A 15,533-nucleotide genomic window follows, 5' to 3' on the forward strand; every position below is an offset into this window, starting at 1 on the left:
TGAAAGCACAACCCGAATACAATTCCACACCAATTTAGTAAAATAGAATAAATTGTAATTATGAAAACCTGACCAAAATGACAAAAATCTAACCAGTAAGAACCAGAGATATTCGAGTTCCAAGATCTCACTGAACATTGCACCAAAAAGCACAAAGGCCAATTGTGGTCATCTGGTCGCGGCATACTTGGACAAAGTCACAAGTTCAGGCCGACCACAATCGAGCGTGGGTCGGCTGCAGGGACCCAGGTAGGCCAGCTGAACCAGAGTACCTTAAGTCCTGGTTGCAGAGCATTGTGAGGTCCAGCGTCGAGGATGCGTTGTGCTCCGACGATCCCATCGTAGAGGGCTTCCAGTGAGAAGTCTGGCATTGAGGATGCGTTTCAGTCAACTTGTATCGGTCCCGAAGAGCTCTGAGGCTGCAATATGAGAATCTGCATAGTCAACTAGATATTTGTGATGCAAGGGCAGGGGTGTGGAATTTAGTAAAATATCTACTTGTCCATGGGGCATGTTGCTTCATAAATCTGCTTGTCCCGGAACAAAATCCACTTGTCCCTTTAGTGCCATGTAGTGCGACAACAAATTATGGCAGCAATCTCATTATATAAGAGCTCTTATATAGCCTCTCTGTCGATAATGCCAGGGCTCCTACCATAGTAGTGTTTGAATACTAACAATCCCTTTGTTACCACCATTCCACAGATCCACATACTGGGACCGAAGGTAGTGGTAAGCAATAGCTCCAGGGTTGGAATGCCCTTTTGATCTGTGCAAACCTACTAACTTGCATGTTTTAAGAGTTTTCAACAACTCTTCTCTAATCTTTTTCCATACTGAGAAATGTTTTTAAACTCACTCCTGACAATGGCAGATGTAAACCTTCTTCAAGAGTTGGGGAAAAAGTGGTTGGAGGGAAAATGAACTTGCAAACACTCAGGTTTTTGCATGAGCAAATCTACACATGCAAATTTGCTCAAGCTAAAATTCCGTTCACAAATATTTTCTAGGAGTACTATTTCTTGCCCTACTTCTGGAAAGTCTTGTGATTTCACGAACGCCATATAGCTGCACTTAATGCAAGGACATATACCAAGGGTGCACTTTTGAGATTTTCTTTAATAATTGGGCCCCACATTTTGGTCTGGCGTTAACCATGACCTTTTGTGTGTATTAAAATTCTCTCTCACTCTGTATCGGCTGGCTTCACTGAGAGTGACAGTAGTCTGCTTTTTCACAAGTAGATGTGTTCAGTGCTAGTCACTAATTTGGCAGCATGTGCTTTTTTAAAACCAAAAATAATTTTTGCTTTTGCCAATGTTTGGGCCCAGCAGCTCTCACATCAATGAGGTTTTACAAAACCATACCAAAACAAGTCACACATTGCCAAATAAAAAGCTGACCACCAATTTCAGATCTACTGGCTTTGCCAATGCTTGTTTAATTGTGTTTCCCATATTCCTATTGAAATTGGTTACACTGATTTTCCAATATGAATATTTTGGGGCAATACGAGCATGCATCAACACATTTTAATAAATGATGCTGCAAAGAAATGGTACCTGAAATTTAACTGTAGTTTAGCAAATTGTTTTTTTTTCCTACTTTCATTTTTTGGGGAACATTTTATATTGAAAGCAAAGAATCATTAATTTTGCTTTCAAGCTTCTGCAAATAATTGCATCTAATCAGAGAGCATTCTGGGAGCAATATGCATAGCCTCATATTGCCAAACTTTGAAACCGTGTGTACACATTTTTATATTGGAACCACTGTCAGAAGTGCATCAGAACTTACATTTACTTAGAGCGCTCACTCTAAAAATAAAGGCTTTCAATTAATAAGCCATAAACCCAACTATGAACAGCATTAACATATGCACACAAATATTAACTTAACTGCAGGCAGTGCCCTTCCCTGATCCTTAATGTGGTACTGCAAACTGGCAGCCAAAGGGTTTGTGCTGCAAGGGGTTGGGCCTACTTGTCCCAAGGACAAAATACACATTAAAACTTGTTGCCCTTGACCCCAAACAATATGTCCTGGGCGTCGGGCTATAAGAATTCCACATCCCTGAAGGGACTGTGCCGGTGAAGCTACCCACGCAGTGATTCCAATGTGGGCTGCAAGATCGATGAGTTCTTTCACTGAGAGAATCCTCTCAACAGAGGCAATGCATCGGTTTTGCTTAGGTTTGCGCTTTGCAGCAGAAGAGATTTGTCGGTTCTACTGGATCCACAAATGGGCTGGCAGAACATCTTGAGTCCCACTTCCTAGGGTCCAGGACTGGGGGAGTGGGGGCACATGGCAGGGTAGGACTCGCAGATGGCAGAGCCCAGGTGCTGGGTTAAAGGTTGTGGGAGCCTTCTGTCCCTGAGGCTCTAGTCAGGAGGCAGCCACCAACCATGACCGGATCGGCATATCCCCCTTGGGGGATGTGATGCGGGCCTTGTTCGTAAATTGCTTCAGGAACTTCACTCTGAATTTTCCATGCCCTACAGCCAACTCCAGATATCTACAGCTATGCCATGTGTTTTCCCCATACACGTGCCCTCTCGGCTCTGCCTGACTTCAGTCCACTGGACGGGAAACTCCAAATGAGCAGCTTGGGCAATCATAAAATTATCAAAGATTTACCATTCCCTGGTCACAAACAGCACCACTACCTTAGAGGACCTCTGTGTGGCGTAGCAGAGAGACATAGGCGACCTAGACGATGATGATTGGGTGGAGGCTCTGGGTCTGCTCACGGGGCAGTGATGTCCTCACGCCTGTGCTTAATTAACTTTAAATATCTCCATCGGGCGTGGCTTAGCAGGCGATGTGAACAGATGTGCTCTGGAAGGGCTCCCGCACCCAGCCGCCTTTAGAAGCCATTTAGGCGGAGCTGGGGGACTGAAAACGGCACCTCTGGACCACGCTTGGGGTGTTTTGGTGGCCGGTGACTCTTGGGAAGCTCCGGGCTTTCAGGTGGCGGCATACGGCTGACTACGGAGGTGGTCAGTGGCAGGCCTGGAGGAGCGTCCCGCCATTTTGTGAGTCCCCTGGTAGAGGCGCCCCTGGACCCAGTGGCTGCATACTGAACCCTGCAGGCGGCAGAGGCGGCACCCTCCAGAGGCAGAGTGCGGGACCCGGGCTGCCTGCGGGAGACCTGTGGACGGGATGAGGCGGCTTGGGCCAGGCCCTCGGCTGGACCTGGGGAAGGCGGGCAGCTCGACCCACCATCTTGAGAGCGGGGCCTGCAAGGCGGCCACCGAAGCATCGACGAGGCGTACACCTGCTGTCACCCCACCCCCCGCCCTGAGTGACTGCGGAGTGGGCGGCAAGCGGCTGGGGCCACTGGGTGATCCTGCGGTGCGGAACGCTGAGGAGGACTGAGGCGCTCCGTCTGAGACTGACTGCGGGCAGAGGCGAGCGGAGGTTGGCGGCTGGGGCGAGGCTGCAGACGCGGAGGTGGACCCCCCAGATAGCTTCGGCTGGCCCAGATCCTGGCTGCGGGCATTGCTCTGACGGCTGAGTGCTGTGGCTGTGGGCTGCTTGACGTGCGGCTGCGGGGGGTAGAGGCGGGAGAATTGCTGACCGCCATTTCGAGATTGCGGCCTGGAACCTCTGCTCGGCCCTCCCGCGACCTGCCCTGCTGTGTTGAACTGCCTGGGGGGCGGGGAGGCACAACATTGTTGGCTGGTGGAGCTGGTGGATTCCTCACTCCGGAGGCGACTGCAGGGGCTAACCGGGCGGAGGACGGCGGACTGGAGGTGGGGTCCGCCATATTGTGCATTGGCTGGCGGGGCCCTCCCTTATGGCCTGGTTTGCCCAGTGAGACTCCTAGCCTTTCTGTGGCGCTTGGGGGAGTCTGATGTAGCCTTCAGGGAGAAGATTTGCTTGCACATACATGGGCCCTAGTGCTTGCCCCGGACCAGGCGCCTGAAGTGTACGCCCCTGCCTTCCTCTTGTGTGCATTCTCACTGGGGCCTGCCATAGCGATCATTCAGATATCCTGGCACACGGAGGGCTGTGACCCGGGTGAGGGGCAGGCACGTCTGGGGGTTGCTGACTTGCCCCGGTGTGGTCCCACTACGGGCTGGGGATCATCTGGCGGAGGGCCGGCTTGTGGCCCTGCGGAGAGGCCCTGAGAGAGAGGGGGGCTGGGCAGTCGCCCCCCCCGGGATACCACAGGGCCTGGAGTTCGGCGGGCTTCAGAAGAGGCGAAGGAGCTTACTGGAGGAGCTTTCACTGGGCACTGTGCGGCTGGCCTGTCCCTGGACGATCGCGGACTGACTATGGGCAGCTGTGGAGGGACTCGGCGAGACTAGCCAAGCGATCCTCGGCGAGACTAGACCCGAGCCTTGAGGCGGCAGACAGCGGCAGTGGGTGAGGCCCAGCTCTCCGATGGGACATTGAAGCGGGGAGCTGGCTTGGGACAGACCCAGACACCAAGGTGAGCGGAGCTGGGCCAGGGTGCAGGGCGGCAGTGGACAGTGAGGCCCGCCAGTTTTGGGAGTGGGAATTGCATTGCGAGGCCCAGCACTGTGAGCAACGGACCTTTGGTTGGGGAGGGTATGGGCAGCCTTTCAACTCTACTGTGGGCCCCTGGCGCTTTTGGTGGCTAGTTGGACGGTGGGGTGCTTGGCGCGGCGTGGGACTTGCTGCAGGGGCCTTCAGTACTTAGACGGGACACTCCGCTCACCCGGCCATTTGTGACCTGCGCACCAACAGTGGACCTTGGTGTGACGGCCTGGAGAAGTAGCGGCCTGGTCTGCAGCTTGGAAGTAGGGGTGCGCAAGCTGTTGCCTGGGTGCCTTCGCAGAGGAGATTGCTGGCGAGGCCCCGGAGGCCTCCTGTAGCTGTGTAGTGGCTGGGCAATGCTTCCATTTCCTCTTGAATACCCCCGGGTTCGAATGCGGCAGGGGAGGGATGTAATCTCATGCGCCAGGGCAGGCAGTTACTCTCAGTGATCTGAAGTAGGGGGGGATCCTATTGCCCTGTCGTGCCTCTTGCCTTCGCTGCCCCGGGTCGTGGGAGCTGTACTGGTGTTCTGTGTTGTGCCCTGAACCCTGCCCTCGCCGAGTTGGTAGCCCGGACCCCTAACGGCGGGCCTGGTGACCCCTGCACGTAGCCTTGCACCCGGTGGGTGGAGGGGAAGACCTGTTGGGGTGCTACAGTGTGGAGATGTTAGTGAGTGAGTGTGGGCCTTTGCTTGGCTCTTTTGCTGGCACCTCGCACCCTGATCCACTACCCGGGGTGTCGTGGGGACCACCCGTACTTCTCGGCTGGGAGTAAGTGAAGCTGGCAATGACGCGCTCTAATAAAGGAAACAAAGCCGACCCGACTGTAACCCCCAAGGACAACACTGTCGTGGCAATGTGGGGAAAGGTGGGGGCGCCTGCCGCCGGTGAGAGCTCGTCCCAGACCGCTGGAGACTCCCCGCCGGTCACCCAGGCCTTTATGACCACCTTCATGTCGGAATTGAAAATGGAAATAGGATCCCTGCGGACTGAGGTGCACACATGTGTGAAGGAATTGCGGAAGGAGGTCACGGATCTTGGGGACCGCGTGGATGGGCTGGAGAGGACGATGGACATGCGCACGGAGGACCAGGAACACCTATGGCAGCGTCTGGCGGCCCTTGAGGAGTAGAATATTGAGCTTCAAGTAAAGCAGGAGGATTTGGAGAATAGAAGCCGCCGTAACAACCTCCGTATCCGGGGGGTCCCTCTTGGAGAAGAAGGGGAGGACATCATGGGATATGTGGCGCAGCTCTTACACGAGGTCTGGGGTGGCGAGAACGCCTCCCCGCCGGCTTTGGATCGCGCCCATCGTGTATCCGGGCCCGCGGGGAGGCCGGGGCTCCTACCGGACATTTTGACTAGGGTCCACTTCTTCGCCGAAAAGGAGGCAATCTGGAAAATAGTGCGGGACAAATCAGATCTGCGATACAAGGGGCACAAGATTCAGATCTTTCAAGATCTGGCGCCCAACACCCTGAAGAGGAGACGAGCATTTCGGCCGGTGACCGAGAAATTGCGCAGTATGGGCATCGCCTACCAATGGGGGCATCCGTTTGCGCTCATATTTCAGTGGGAATCCAAGCGTAGAATCATAAGGTCCTATACGGAGGCGGCGCAACTCATCCGCCTGCCGACAACACCGCCGGCGAGCCCATCTCAGCCCCGTAGGCAGGAAAGGATACCGGCTGAACTGTCTTGGACCACAGTACGTAGGCAGCCTCGTGCATCCCCCAAGACTGAGCGTTCAACCTCTCAGACTAAGCAGGGCATTATAGCTCATATCCAATCCCTTGAAGGGGATAGAGAAGAGTCCGGAGGGCGCTCCCCAACACCATGAAATGCAGGGCGTATGCTTATTACCTTCTGGAGTGGAGGCCTCACTCCCAAGCACACATGTCCTTGAGAGAAGGGATGCAATGCGGTTCCTCACACACCACCCTGGCTCCTAGATTGTGGGGGGGAGCGGGAGCCCCCAGTAGTTAGATCTTTAAGACCGCCACAGACACCCTACAGTCTGCCCCTAAGGGAGTGACATCCCAGAGTGTGTCCAAACCTGCGGGTGCAGGATGCTCTGTAACGGGGACAGTGTACCATGGCCCTGTTGGCCGCGATTGTTAGGTAAAGATGGGTGGCCCCATTGGCCGCTCTTTCTCTCTCTATTCCCTTCCTCCTTCTCTTGTTTCCTGCTATTCTACTTTCCCTTTCCTTTCCCTTCTCAGGGGAGTGCAGGGAGGGGGCAATGGGTAATGGGTTGGGGTAGGACTGTGCGAGTGCATGCCTATTGTGAGTATGGAGTATGTGGGAGGACTGTTATGGGGGCGCCGACAAGACACACGACAAGATCCTAGCATGGCAGTAAACACACCTAGCCCTTTGAAGGTCCTAACGCTCAACGTGAAGGGCCTTAACTCACCCAATAAGCGCAAGCAGGCATGGCACTACCTCATTCGACAAAACCAGGACATCATATTCCTGCAAGAGACGCATCTCTTACAAGCTTACACCGCGCGTATGGCACACCCTAGGTACCCCCTCCAGTTCTGGGCTGCAGCAGACACAAAGACAGCAGGAGTGGCGATACTGTGTAGGGCTGGCATCAGGCGGGGAGGTGACAGGTCCTTTAGAGATGGCGATGGGTGCTTCCTTAGAGTGGGTGTGGAGGTTGGGCGTCGCCGCTACACGCTGTGTAATATTTATGCACCTAACCAGGCGCAAGATCGATACCTTCGATACCTTTTGAGGGAGCAGGTGCCGCAGGGTGGCCCCTCGCTTATTATAGGGGGGACCTTAACCTGGTCTGGAATCCTGAGATGGATCGGAGCGAGGGCTCCTTCAGTGGTGCGGGAGCAATGTCCTCGGCACTGCGCAAGCAGATAACGGACTTAGGGCGGTTCGATGCGTGGCGTTACTTCTCCCCAGACAAGAGGGAGTTCTCGTTCTACTCGCATGCACACCGATCCTACTCTCGCATCGATTATTTGTTTATCTCTCACGATCTCACCCGCGAAGCCTTAGGGGTCACTATGTCCGATATTTCGCTCTCCGACCATGCCCATGTTGAGTTACTCCTGCAGGACCTGACCGCTTGTCCTGCCCGGGAATGGAGGTGGTGTCTGCTGCCGAGTATCCTTCAGGATGCGGCGCACGTTGAGGACATCAGGGGGGGGCCATTGTCTCCTACTTCGAGAGCAACGACTTGCCTGAAACGCACTTTCCAGTGGTCTGGGACGCCTTCAAGGCCACGATACGGGGGCACATCACATCCCTCTCGATCGCGCGGACACGCGAGGCATGAGCGCTAGAGGATAGGCTAACGGGAGACTTAAAGAAGGCGGAGATACAAGATCAGGGCTGCTCTACCCTGCGGTCGAGACGGCAGCTGGCCAATCTTAGAGAGCAGCTCAAGATGTTGCGCACAAATAGGGCAGAGAAATCCCTCTTGGCATTGAAACAGAAGTATTTTACGGGCGGGGACAAGGTGGGGAGGCTACTGGCGAGGAGGCTGAGAGCCTGTGCCGCTAAAGCTCATATAGCCAACGTTCAATTGCCAAATGGGAACAGAGTCGTGGCGGAGAAGGATAAATGTCAGGCTTTTAGGGACTATTATGCGGCACTATACCAGGAAGAGAAACCGCCTTCAGAGATGGTGGAGGAAGTATTGGGGCAGTACAGGGGGACGACGCTGCATCCCCATTATGCGAAGTTAATGGAGGAACCGATCTCGCAGGAGGAGATAGCATTAGCCATCCGAGAGCTCCCCCTGGGGGAAACTCCGGGACCGAATGGGCTCCCTTTATCCTTCTATCGCATGTACCAGACGCAGCTCGGACCCTACCTTCTCCGACTATACAACTCCTTTACGGATGAGGAGGGACCGTCCGCTGATATGGGACTGGTGGAAATTGCCTTAATCCTGAAGCCTGGGAAAGACCCTACATTGTGCGCGTCATACCGCCCGATTGCTTTACTAAACACTGATCTTAAAATATACACCAAGTTACTAGCGAAGCGACTGGATCCCCATATGCCGGGCTTGATAGACCCAGACCAGGTGGGTTTCATCCGCAACCGACAGGGGGCAGACTACGTACGTAGGGTGGCACACCTGGTGGGGAAGGCTCACCATTGGAAGATCCCAGCCTGCCTCCTCTCGCTAGACGCGGAAAAGGCATTCGACCGGGTGGACTGGTCCTTCCTACGGGCGGTACTACATAAGATAGGGCTCGGCCAGAAGATGATCACTAGGATCATGGCGCTGTACCTTGCACCACGGGCCAGGATCCGAGTTAACGGACAGCTCACTGAGCCGTTCAGCATCGGGAGGGGAACCAGACAGGGCTGCCCCCTCTCGCCCCTATTATTTGCCCTGGCAATTGAGCCCCTAGCGGATATGGTTCGCCAGGCCCTAACATCCATGGCATCCCCCTAGGCGGTCAGGACAACAAAGTAGTGCTCTTCGCGGACGACCCCATCCTCACACTCACCAAGCCCCGAGAGTCCCTGCCGGCAGTGCACTCAGCGTGTCTCTGGCCTGAGAATCAACCACAACAAGTCCTGGGCCCTCAACCTTACCATCCCAAAGACAGAAACCCCTCATTTGGAACAGATAGCCCCTTATCGGTGTACGGACCAGTCTATCCTGATATCTTGGCCTCCAGCTGACCCCCTCGCTGGACGACTGGATGCAAGTCAACTGGAGGGAGTGTCGACGTTCGGTCTTTGAAGATCTGCGGAGGTGGAAGCTGCTCGTGCCGTCATGGCTGGGCAGAATCAATGCAATTAAGATGTCCATCCTACCCAAAATCTTATATTTATTCCAGTGTCTCCCCACCCCCATACCGCTTCATAATATAAGAGGTTTGCAGCGAGACCTGACAAACTTCATCTGGGGGTGGGGGGGAGGAGGCCTCGCTTCTCCCAAGCTCTTCTGTTGGCGCCACGAGATCGGGGGGACTGGCCTGCCCTAACCTGGTGGAGTACTATTGGGCAGCACATCTCCGTTTTATAGTAGAATGGGGCGCAACTGAGAGCGAGAAGGGGTGGTTCCACATGGACAGAGCTGTGACTGGGCGCACCATCTGGGATGTGGCGTGGAAATCTAAGGTGGGGCGGCCTCTGAGTGCATACATGGCGGTGCCCACGAAAACTGGGAGATCTGGGACAGAATAGCGGTATGCAGGGGCCTCACGACCTTTCCCTCGCCACACACCCCAATTGAGGGGAATCCGAGCTTCCCTCCAGCCCATCGTACTAGGGCATTCCATAAGTGGCCCCAGGGCGACTGTAGAGTGCTCACAGATCTATTTGATGGGGCCTCTCTCAAGGCTTCGCACACTGCAGAGAGGAATTCCGAGTACCGCCCGAGGCTGGGATGCAATATGCTCAACTGAGGCATTGGGTAATGGCAGATGGCACATATCAGGGGGCCACGCGCGCTTTCACTCCATTCGAGCGTCTGGCTCGCTCCTTCACTGAATCGAAGGGCCTGATCTAAAACATTTACCAGATCCTACAGCACTCTCACACGCCGCCCTCCCATCCGTATCAGCAGCGTTGGCTATCCATCTCAGACACAGACATCACCTCGGCACAGTGGTGCCGGTTGTGGCGAGACATACCCAAAATATATCATAGCATACCACAACAGGAGAACGCATATAAAATAATGACACAGTGGTACTACACGCCACAGCGTTTGCACAGAATATTCCCGGCCTCTTCCCCTGAGTGTTGGAGGTGTCGGTCTGCGACTGGAGATTTTCTACACATATGGTGGACCTGCCCTTCGCTGACCCTCTTTTGGAAGGAGGTCTTAAGCCACATTAGGGGGGTTCTGGGGGTTTCCTCTGCCTGAAGCCACTAGCACGCTATTGCTGGGTGTCAAACCTGCTGGCCTGAAGGCTATCACCCTGAGCGATTGGACATTGGCGCTTCAAATGCTAGGGGCAGCTAAGCAGCTCATTGCGTTATACTGGAAAAAGACGGAATCGCCGCCCATTTCTGCGTGGTTTGTGCGACTTTGGCACGTCATAACAATGGAACTCCTCACAGCTAGATTACAGGCGCGCGACACACGCTTTAAGACGGTCTGGCAGCCTCTGGTAAAATACTTATGTGCAGTAACACGCATGCGACACATGCCCCCCAAGCTTCGGGCGCTGCGCCTAGTGGAAGACGCGGTGATCCCCCTTGACCCAGACAGGCTGCTGACATAGAAACCCCAGTATGTGAGGCCTAGAACAATGTAAGTGCTCCAAACTGACCAGTTGTCCGGCGCAATGTTCTCCTCCCTACCCCCCCGCCCTCTTCGATGCACTCTGAGCCCTCTCTCTTTCCTAATCTTCTCTCTTTACTTGTTCCTACTGTCTACTCTGATCTGCTCTCATCCTTTCTGATACTCTGTTGAAGTACTGGTTACATTCGGTCCTAGGGACCGGACTATCTTAGGCAGTGACTGCCCGGCGTACAGTGGGTAATATATGACGCGGCCGGCCCTGTTGGGTTGTAGGCGAACCGCTGTGTACAATGTTGTTACCTATGAGAACCTTCAATGTTATTTATTGCATCATGCCCTGACGCGGCTGGCCCGGAGTGGGTTGTAGGCTTACCGCTGTGTACCAGTCCGATTTTTGAGTACTCCCTGTCTTGGGGGTGAAATAAAAAAAGACTTGACTTTAAATATCTCCATCGTGCCTGCTTTGCTAGACACCGGCTGTCGCGTATGGGTCTTATAAATCCCCCTCTGATGCCTGCGCTGCGAATCCGCGTATGGCACCTTCTTTCATTCAGTTTGGGAATGTGGAGCCCTGGCCCAGGTTTGGAGGGGACTGGTGGGGTGCCTGGCCAATGTACTCGCTTGGGACCTCCCTCAGACCCCGAAATTACTCCTGTTACACAGCACTGAGGGGATTGAGGGTAATCGATACAAACAGCACATGCTATTCCTTGGGCTTACCCTTGCTAAACGGGACATCGCCCGCCAGTGAAGATATGCAGATCCACCTTTGCTGGGCATCTGGAAGAAAGGGATGGACTTTTGTATGGGACACAAATTTGCTATGTTCGAGGCGATGAGCTGATTACCGGGGGTGGATTCTAGAACCTGTGCACTTTAAACAATTTGAAAGGACACTCATGCAGACCTTCATGTTCCTTAATGTATACGTGTGTTGGGCAGACCCGGGAGGGGGTGCATCAGAATGTTATTGAGCATAAATTTATATTCATTATTGTATCATTGTCTTATTGTTTCTATTACTCTTTAGTATTCCTAATAGGGATAAAGCTGATTTACTGTACTTGTAGCTGGTCCTCCAGGCCATTGTCAGGCAAAAACTCCAATAAAATGTGATATGAAAAAAAAAAGACGTGGTCTTTAAGGAGGACAATAGTAGATTTTCCAGGTGTTCTGTGCACCGAGCACGAAACATAGGTCATTTTAAGTGTAGCCGCAAATTCTGGTTTGGAGTTTACGTAATACCAGTTTGCTGAAAAGTCTTGCCTGTTCTATGAAGTTAATTGTTAATGATTGTACACGTCTTGGAGTGGGTGAACGTGACAAACTTTTCTCGTAGTGGGGACTATTATGATGTCATGCTCTGCATGATCATAAACAGCATCCTGAATTTGTTGGAGGTCTACATGATAACATGTTTTCACTAGCAGTCTTAGCCTCTCTGATGAGCTACGTGTGGATGATGCAGACTTGTTTCAGAGAGTAAGTTGTTTCTTTAGATCTTCTGATTGAAGCTGTCTCACGGTCTATAATATGTGGGAAATTGGCCAGAAAGATAGATCTACGTGGGTCAAACGAGGAGAGATACTATGCCCAGCAAATGACTACAGCCACCTGCAGCAGACTGCCGCAACAGAGATTATTTCCTGGTTTGAGTCATGGTGTTGGCTGGACAACATGGAAGAGAGGAAGGATAAATAGTTCTAATGCAGGAGGCACAAAGGAGCACCACTTTTGCGGGCTAAGGTTTATGGAACCGTTTAGCTTTGGCAGTACAGTATGAGATGCCTCTGTCCTTTCACAACCACTTTAGGCAGGAATCGAAAGCCACCTCCTCTCTAGATAGGGTTGGCCAGTTGTGAAGAGATTGTGCTGGTTTCTCCAAAATTGCTCTGTCAAGATGTTTGCTTACTAATTGGTAGGTTGTGTTGATGTATAATGGTCCATGCATGCCAGTTTGATGGGTGGTATTTTGGCACATAACTGTGTCTTATGTAAATGTAGTCCTTTGGGTGCTGTGCGGTAGTATATGGTGGGTGTATTCCGCATAATGATAGGTGTATTAGCTTATGATGATGACTGGATGAGTGGGTTTGTGTTTGAGAGGGTTGTGTTAGTATATGATGATTGGCGAGTGTCAACTGGTAGTAAGTGTATGTTTGTGCGATGGTGAGTGTTGGTGTATGATCTTGGGTTTGTAGTCATCTGATGGTGTCTGTGTGAGTAGGATGGTAGTGTGTGGCCGAGATGGACTGGGTAGGCATACAATAGTGGGTGTGTTTTTATATGTGATGTATGAGAGCATATGATATTGGATGTATTGACTAATGATATTGGGTGTGTTATATGTGGATATGGTGGCTTCCTGGATGTATGATGGTGGCTTCCTGGATGTATGATGGTGGCTATGCAAGTGTATCGTCTGTGGTTCGAAGATGGCAGCTATGTGCCTGTGTGGTGTTGGCTGTGTCGGTGAATGATTGTGGGCGTGTGAACATCTGATAATTTATTGTATGGGCAAGTGTTAGGTGTGTTTGCATATGATGGTGGGGGTGCTCATGGTTGAAGGTGGGTGTGTTGCTGGTTGATTGTGGTATGGGGATTGTGACGGGTGTGTTTGCATATGATGGTGGGTTTGTTGGTGCTTGATGGTGGGTATGTTGATGCATGATTGGTCTGTGATGCTGGCTATGTGGGTGTGTGGCGGTGAGTATATGAGCATCTGATAATAGACATGGTCATTTGATGGAGGCTGTGGGCATATGATGGTTAGTAAGTGGGCGTTTGTCAGGAGGTAGACCATGGAAAAGAAATGGATGACCTACCAGGACTCCTGTGTTGGTCTGCACCATCCGTGGACCCTGTAAAATACAATAATTTGCAATGCAATAGGTCTCACATTTGCGAGGGTTTGAGCTATTGGCATTGGATATTAGTAAATGACAATGCCTTTTATTTATGTGTAGGTTTTTAAAACCTAAATAAAAGGCATTGTCAGTTACAATGCCAATAGCTTAAACTCTTTCAAATGCGAGATCTATTGCATTGCAAATGCTTGTTTGTAAAAGCCAAGCTTTCACTTTAATGTCGGCCGCGCCCCTTTATTTAGACGAGGCTCGTCTAAAGAAAGGTGCAAGGCCGCTATTTAAGTGAAAGCGTGGATGGGGCTCTTTGACAAAAAAAAGCATTTGTTAAGCAGCATATTGCATGCAGAAGTGCTGCGCTGTGCAGGGAGCATTTTACAAATATAAAGCGCAGCATCCATAATCGGGTGCCCCCTGTCAGGAAAGCAGGGTGGGTTAGGGAGAGCCTGTCATGCCTGCAACAGCAGCTAGAATAAAGACATTAAAAAAATGAGTTCTCACAAACTATAGATAAAACATACCATGTAACAGCAAAAGTAAAAAGTCTAGTCCTCATCGGAGGTTACAAATGCAGACAAGGCAGTACTAAGGAGGAACTTATTCATGAATCAAAAGCAACAATTTAGAAAGGACAGTAACGGGTGCCAATTGTAAAGATGGGCTGAAAATGGGCAGAGCTTCAAGTCCATACCTGAATACAGCGTGCCTCGCAGAGCAGTGCATGCATTGCCTAGGTTCAACCTAAAAAGAGGGAAAGGGTCTCTGAAAGACAAGACTGAAAATAGCCAACGGGAATACCAAAAACAGAAAAAGGACTAGTAGTTTTTCAGGAGGAAGAGGGGAACATCAAAAGCAAGGACCTACATTAGCAGAAAGAGGAGGAAAAACCGGTGAGAAAAGGAAAGGAACACCGAAAGTGGCCCATGAAGAAGACTCCCACTGAGCTGCTGCGTGGAGAGAACCAAGCAGGACAAAGGTGTGTGACAGGTCCACCAGAGCAGTGTGCAGTCCGCCGAGGAGCATGGTTAAGCCAGGTGCATAATAAAGTTACCAGGTGGATGGCGGTAAAGGGGAGACCACGGAAAACTTAAGTCTTGTAAGCAATTTTGGCACAACCAAAGCATATTTATTTTAGTTGGTATTAGTTTTGGAATTTTTGTCTCTTGTTTTTGAGTTCCTAACCTGGTTTTATTTTGTAAGCAGAAAGTGAGGTAAAGATTTGCTATTAGGATACACAAATCAGACAGAAGCCAGACCAAGAATCAAGTGATCACAATTGTGAAAGATAACCCTGTTACATTCTACCCATAGAAGAGTACTGGAGACAGAGTAGTTTACAGTCGGGTGAAAACTTAAAATAGTGAGTCTCAATCTCATGGAATGACAGAAAAGAATGAGTGTTATCCAGATAAAGAAAGGAAGACTCCTAGAGATGAAGGATTGAAAGAAAAAGAATTAAGAAACTCTAAAAGAACATTACCAATAAAGAAGGCAAAACTTACCTGTGGTTTCCTTCTTTTGCAGAGTACTCCGCAACAGGCTGATCCCTATGAGAAGTTTAAGAAGAAAAAGAGACTGTTACTTCAATCAAAAGATAACTCTTTAATCTTCTGAACTTACAACCAGAAAGTATTACTGGATTTTTTTTTCAAAATAAAACGGCCCTCTTACCAACCTCCTGAAGAGTCGTTCTCTGTTACCTTACCAAAGAAGAAGAACATGTGGTGTCAGAAGTAGGATATTACCATCTGATAAAAGATGGAGAATGTCCTCCAATAACTAGTAGAGGGACAGAGGAAACTAGAATGGGCCGTAGAAATATATATGACTACAGCTGAATCTGAACGTAAGACTTTTCGAGACACCCTTAAGGCTCAAGCTGAACAACTCCAGAAGGTCTCAGAGAGCCAGGTACAACTCACTTCC

At 51.2% G+C, this 15,533-nt stretch overlaps 1 protein-coding gene across 2 annotated transcripts in view; it reads right to left on the bottom strand.

The window, feature by feature from the left end:
- Positions 1–15,533, bottom strand: part of LOC144811058 (ataxin-10-like) — a 1,101,028-nt gene that overhangs the window by 1,042,399 nt on the left and 43,096 nt on the right. Inside the window, exons 3-4 of one of the 2 annotated variants that reach the window (XM_078673826.1) lie at positions 15,110–15,154; positions 14,299–14,348 (exon numbers count right to left, since the gene is read on the bottom strand). In XM_078673826.1, the coding sequence (XP_078529952.1) occupies positions 14,299–14,348; positions 15,110–15,154 (95 nt within the window). The remainder of the gene's footprint in view (positions 1–14,298; positions 14,349–15,109; positions 15,155–15,533) is intronic. The other variant, XM_078673828.1, reaches the window with a different exon arrangement.

Source organism: Lissotriton helveticus, chromosome 1_1, assembly GCF_964261635.1.
Source record: "Lissotriton helveticus chromosome 1_1, aLisHel1.1, whole genome shotgun sequence".
In the NCBI taxonomy this organism is placed as follows: Eukaryota; Metazoa; Chordata; class Amphibia; order Caudata; family Salamandridae; genus Lissotriton; species Lissotriton helveticus.